Genomic DNA, 6,681 nt, shown 5'->3' with positions numbered 1-6,681 from the left:
GACATCAAGGCTGAATGAATGAATGAAAACTTTATTTAACAGATTGCAGAATGGGTACAATACAGTACGGCTCAATACATACAATTGTTAAGGGGATGCAGACCTGAGAAAGACGTTTGTCTTGTTTCCATCAGGGTCCCCCATTTTCAATTCATATAGACATTTATGACATACACAACATACATGACATTTATGGCATAGGGACATATAGGTATTTAGTACTGATACATTTGTGACATAAACGGTATTCAAATATACAGTACTGTTACCCCTAGATCCTGACAGAGTATATATGATGGGGAGGGGACTGTACATTAGGAGGGGGTGGGTGGGTGGGAGATAAATATACATACGGCGGGGAGGGAATATATACATATGCGGTGGGGAGGAGACTGTCTATTAGGAGGTGGTGGGGGTTTTGGGCATTTACGGTGGCCAGTTTCGAATTGCAGCCTCCCGTAGGTGCTCTTTAAGAGCGGTTTTGAATGTGGGTAGTGATTCACATTCCTTTACAGCTTTGGGTAGGGCGTTCCACATTGTTGTGGCATAATTGCGAAACGTGTTTAGTCCCTTGTTTGAGCCGAATCTGGGTTTTACATGATTTGTTGAGCTTCCTCTGGTGTAGTGGTTGTGGTATTCACTGACCTTTGGGAAGTATTTTGACATGTACATGGGTACCCCGGTCGTATAGTGTATCTTGTAGACCAGGCCCATTGCAAGTTGCTGTTCCTTCAACCGGCGCACTTCTTATTATATCGACTCGGGACAACATTTGTTTGTGTCAGATTTGTGTTTGTATCTAGACCACATTGCTTAGCAGAGTTCAGTGATGAGAATGGAAACTGTCAAGTTGATCAACCGATTTTGAGTATCTGGGGCATGGGACTCGGGAGCAATATTTTTTTTTCTTTTTTTTTAAATAACTAAATAGTTACTTTTCACAGTAACTCATTACTTTTGGGTGTAAGTAACTAGTAAAGTAACGAAGTTACTTTGAAATGAAGTAACTAGTAAAGTAACTGAGTTACTGTTTTTCAGTAACTAGCACAACACTGTCTGCGACAGAGTTGGAGAACTATCTGACTCTCTCCCTCACGCGGACACACACACACACAATGGAGCCGTGCTGCCGCTTGTGATTGGTGGAGGCGGGACCAGGCGATACAACTGATTGACAGCGGTGGCGGCGAATGAAATGGCAGACGGCACTCAGATGCAGAATAACAGCCAGGCAATGAGCCAGGTAGTGAGGGACTCGGGAGAGATACAGTAGAGCGAAAGTCAATTAACGTTGATGTCAAGATGGACAGTGGAAGAAAGAGAAAGGGTGGAGGAGAGAGGGATAAAACAAAGAAAAAGACAGGCCCTTACAGGAGAGAGTGGTTAACTGTATTATAATAGTAAATAGAAAAATATGTTGTGCTCTTGCTTTTTTCTTTTTGAAGGTGGAGAGAGTAGCATTGCTAGTGCCACAACAGTTTTATTTGAGGGCCATAACAGTACATTGTACTAAGCAATTGTTGGCTCATTAGTTTGTGATTCACATGCACTAACATTCACCAGAATGCAGGAAATTAAGTCTTTGTAACAAAAAAATTCCTGGTGGGGGACCCCCAGACCCCCCGCTTAAAAAGTGGCCTGATTGGGGCTATATTTCGCGCTATATCTCCAGGTATGAATTATTTCCCCAGTCCGGCCCTGTCAGGGTCCCCCATAATAATTAGTTCCTTCCCTGCCTCCCTCATTGGCGTCTATAGGAGACTATTACACACATGATGAATTGAAAATGGGGGACCCTGATGTAAACAAGACGAAAGTCTTTCTCTGGTCTGCATCCCCTTAACAATTGTGTGTATTGAGCTGTACTGTATTGTACCCATTCTGCAATCTGTTAATAAAGTTTTCAATCAATCAATCACTCAATCAATCAATTAAATCAATCAATCAATTCAATCAATCAATCAAACACACACAAACGTGCAGTAGCCTATCAGCGTCAAACTGAAAAGACAGAATCCAGTTAGAGCTCATTTCATTATTGACATGATTGCTGTAAAAAAAAAAAAAAAAAAAACATGTATACATTATTCAAAAAACAACAACATGAGCATATAGCACTCCTGCTATATAGTTGGAAATTAAATTACGCACTATAGCACAACTCTGAAATCCTTCACATTTTATGAATGCAGTCGTCATCATGCAGGCAGCATCTATCCTCTTTATCTCTCGAACTCACTCACTCACGCTTGACAGACAGCTCCCCTGGGAACGCGCCCTGCAGTCGGCCAGCTGCGCACGCTGCTATAGTGACATCAATGGAGACGAGGAATCCTGAGACATCATCACAGCAGCGTTGGTCGGTGTGACGAGGGAGAGACCGTCCGTGAGTATAAATACTGAGACGCAAACTCTCTGCTCATATACCTCCAGACTTGGCCTCTACGGGTCACCGACCAGCTGTGAGAAGGAAGCAGAGAACAACAATTCACCTAAATAATAGTATATATTATTGCTGCCGGTGGCGCTGCTGCTGCATGCTCAACACAGTCCCGAGAATAGAAGTGGATTTGAAGAATTCGTCGGTAAGTTTTGCAATGACTTCATATTGAAAGCTTCTGTGTCGGTAAACCCGCGGTTCACACATCACTATGGGGGCAAGTTATACTGCATGGCTTTATACGCACCAGCGGCACCACACACCTCTTCATTGCATTCCACTTGACAACTTCATATTCGTTGCAATTCGTTTTGTTTCAAGTTTTGTTTTATTTGTCACATATAATGTACATTACAGTGAAATGCTTGAGCCTCCTGAGAATGTTCTTAATACAGTAAAAAAAAGTAAAAAGAATAAAGACCAAACACTATACAGAATATACAAAACCAAGGTACAACCTAAAGTACAAAATACAAACAATGATGTACAAAATGCTAAAATGCATATTATGTATAATGTTTGCCACTTGGCTATAACCCCTATAGCTCTCTTTAACTGCAGGTCCCTCTGAATGACCATGAGGTCACCGTGTCTGCTCCTCCTGGCTTCTCTAACGGTCTGCAACCTGACGGCGTGCGGCGGACAAGCCCTCCCGGCGGACAGTGAGACTATAGACGACCTGCTCCTCCACCGAGCAGAGGGTCTCCTCCTGCGGTCCATCCTCAAGAAGATAGAGGAGGGGGGCGCCAACGGTGCGTAAAACAGGTCGTTTGGAGAGAGTGCGCGCTGTGTGCTTACGCGCAAGATTATTATACAATCACGCTCTCTTTCCATTGAAACCAGAAGCACCTATGGGATATGAATGTTTTTATTGGAAAGGTATTACAAAATAAACAGCTTGATGGGTATTTTGGACCCCCCAGGATTAATGCCCTCCCTATCCAGAGTGCAGCGTGAGATGAGATGAGCATCAGTCTCGCATTTTTAGCAAATAAAATAAAGAAATGTGCTATCTTTTTCGTGACTCGTGAGTATATAATTACTATGACATGCATGGTTAATTCCCACAATGTGAATCGTATAACTTGCATTTATCCTATGCCCTTTGATCGTTATTTGTTTTAAGTTATTATTATAGTTTATATGGAATGGGGGGGGTTACAAATCGGCGTGCTCATGTATTCAGACCATTTCAAGCCAGATACATGCAAATAAACAGTGTTTAGATAGTACAATAGGTTGTTCTATCATTTGAAACTGGTACTTAATATTAAATGACCAACTTGCATTTTTTTGTTGGTGTGCGTAATTTACGCACGCGCGAGTGAATGGAGTGCTGTCGCCATTTACACGAACTTCTAGTTTATTAAGTATTATCTTCAAAAGTCCAGTTTATTATTATTTATTATATTCTGTTCAATCCTACACAGTGGGAGTCTCCCCTCCTCAGCCAGAGTGGATGACAAAGAGACAGCATCCCGGGAAGAGATACGAGTCCGACGACGCAGACTTGGAGAAGCGGCAGCATCCGGGGAGGAGAGAGGAAGAGGAGGAGGACGAACTAGACTACGCTGATGTTGTCGAGGAGAAGAAGAGACAGCACCCGGGCAAACGCGAGGAGGAGGACGAGGTGATGAACTCGTTCGTAGAGTTCCAGAAAAGGCAGCATCCGGGAAAACGTTCGATGCTGGAAGAACTTGCTGAGAACCTGAGTGAACTTTCGAAACGACAGCACCCTGGCAAGCGCCTCCTCGTGACACTGATGCCGCACAGTAAGCGCCAGCACCCCGGCAGGCGGGACGCCGAGGAGGAGGACGAGGCTGGTGGTGATGATGATGATGATGATGATGATGATGGAGACCTCCTCCACCAGGAGTTGGAAAAGCGTCAACATCCCGGGAAACGGTTTTTGGATTTCGGTACAAACAGTCCGTGTGCTGAACGGGACCCTGCCGACTGCACAAAGACAAGCATGCTGCTCCAGCTATTAGACAGCGTCAAGAGCCGCGCGGAGGAGAAGAGGCAACACCCGGGGAAGAGACTGGTGTCGGAGGAGGATGTAGTGGAGCAGGAGTGATGATGGAGAGAAGGTCTGGTGTGTGTGTGTGTGTATCAACTGCTGTAATGTAAAAAAATAAAATAAAAAATTGTAAATTAATGGCCATAACGAATCCCTTAAAAAGTTAATCAACTGACATAACTATGCCCCTTTGTGCCACAGACCAGTATTTTTTTTCTTTGGCAGACCTCTTTCGAAACGAACCCTAACTATTGACACCTTCTGAATGTGTGATGAAAAAGGTTCCGTTCATGTTCAAGCATTTGCTAAACGTCTATCTACTATACTGCCTTTTCTTTTCTTGGAGAGCGCGCGTGATGCGTAATTACGCACTAAAGCAGAGAGACACTCATTTGGATTAATGGATTATATTATTAAATGTATGATTTTTTTTAAACGCTCATAAACATGCCGTGGCGTCACCTGAGACCAAGGATGGAAAAACATTTGACATAATTTACGATACTAATGGCATTTGGCGATGTCGCCTCTATGAGGATGAACCATGCGCCGTCAGTGAACCTCAAACTGGGCCGTGTGAAATCCACATTCTTATAGCTGGTTACCTTCATAGTTAAAGAGACGGAGAAAATATTCCCAATTCGTTTTATTTTTTATTTTCTATTTGTATGTCAAATATAATTTAATACCACAGCGAAATAAAAGTGTGTCATTGATTATTTTTCTACGCAAATGTTATTGCATGGATTATGTAGTTATTATTAACATACACTGTTGTAAATTGTGTACTTTTGCCTTAAAGCTTATCACCCATAATTATGTTGTACAATAAAAATGCATTGGTAAAGATTAATTGTGTGCACGAGTTGGAGAGAATGATGATGGCTATATAGGCTGCTTAATGTGAAAACAGATGATTCAGTGAGCTCATCCAACTACAAGCTGCCATTCCGTCTAACCACACAATGCAAGGAGGAACCATACGGCAATTAGAAAGCCCCCCCCCCTATATCCCCCATTCCTACTGATTAACGCAGTCAATAGAGGGCGGACACGTGCAGATACTTTCTCCGACTTAATTGGCCTCGTTCCATCACCGCCCACGGAGCATTTGACCACGGCACCACATAATAATGATTCATATGCAAATAGTTCACCAAGTATGTACACGAATTAGATTGGGAACACAGAGCTCTTAAAAAATAAATAAAAAGTGCTTTACAATTCGTTCCTCACATTTTACCCATTCGCTCTGCACATTCACACACCGATGGCGGAGGTGCCGCGTGCTGCTCAGCAGGAGCAATTAGGGGTCAAGTCTCAAGTGTCTTGCTCAAGGACACATCGACATGCTGAGTGAGGACAATGTCCAATGACATTTGTAACGTTTCTTCTTTTGAAGACGGAATTTAAGGGATACTGTATTTCAGTTATGATAAAGTGCAGTGTCCACAGCTATATGGGAATTGCCGTTTTATACCTTCATTCCCGTTCTGCTATTTATGAAATGCGGAATGTCATGGGGGTTTCATTACAAATTGGTGAATATTATGGCATCCAATGTAATAAAAAAAAGTCAACCAACGAACTAGATTCTTGTACCGGATCTCCTCTCTGGTAAACAAGAATACCCTGAAGAGTCTGGCAGGAGCACTCATTCAAGGGTACTACGACTATGCTTGCACCTCATGGTACCAAAGCACCTCAAAGGCGCTAAAAACAAAATTACAAACATCACAAAACAAACTGGTCAGACTACTGCTTGACCTTACCCCCAGAACCCACCTCACCCCTGCCCACTTTGACAACCTATAGGATGGCTTAGAGTAGACGACAGAGTACAGCAACTTGCAATGGGCCTGGTCTACAAGATACACTATACGACTATGGTACCCATGTACATGTCAAAATACTTCCCAAAGGTCAGTGAATATACCACGACCACAACACCAGAGGAAGCTCAACAAATCATGTTAAACCCAGATTCGGCTCAAACAAGGGACTAAACACGTTTTGCAATTATGCCACATCAATGTGGAACGCCCTGCCTAAAGCTGTAAAGGAATGTGAATCCATACCCACATTCAAAAGCGCTCTTAAAGAGCACCTACGGGAGGCTGCAATTCGAAACTGGCCACCGCAAAGGTCAAAACCCCCCACCCCCTCCTAAGAGACAGTCTCCTCCCCACCGCATGTATATTCTCTTCCCGCCGTATGTATA

The 6,681-nt window shown here is 43.2% G+C and overlaps 1 protein-coding gene across 1 annotated transcript; it reads left to right on the top strand.

The window, feature by feature from the left end:
- The first annotated feature begins 2,481 nt into the window (after positions 1 to 2,481).
- trh (thyrotropin-releasing hormone) lies at positions 2,482 to 5,256 on the top strand. Its single transcript, XM_084333103.1, has 3 exons — positions 2,482 to 2,585; positions 3,002 to 3,192; positions 3,871 to 5,256. Exons 2-3 carry the CDS (start codon positions 3,012 to 3,014, stop codon positions 4,515 to 4,517), a joined length of 828 nt encoding a protein of 275 aa, XP_084189229.1. The 5' UTR covers positions 2,482 to 2,585; positions 3,002 to 3,011; the 3' UTR covers positions 4,518 to 5,256.
- The last annotated feature ends 1,425 nt before the right edge of the window (positions 5,257 to 6,681 follow it).

The sequence above is a fragment of the Notolepis coatsorum genome (assembly GCF_963971535.1).
Source record: "Notolepis coatsorum genome assembly, chromosome: 17".
Classification (NCBI taxonomy): domain Eukaryota; kingdom Metazoa; phylum Chordata; class Actinopteri; order Aulopiformes; family Paralepididae; genus Notolepis; species Notolepis coatsorum.
This window is presented reverse-complemented; position numbering and strand designations above follow the sequence as displayed.

Bases quoted from the DNA above. Each gene is read 5' to 3' on its own strand.
- trh (XM_084333103.1), top strand. From the start codon at position 3,012: ATGACCATGAGGTCACCGTGTCTGCTCCTCCTGGCTTCTCTAACGGTC. The intron at 3,193-3,870 runs GTGCGTAAAACA...AATCCTACACAG, and splicing joins AGAGGAGGGGGGCGCCAACG to TGGGAGTCTCCCCTCCTCAG.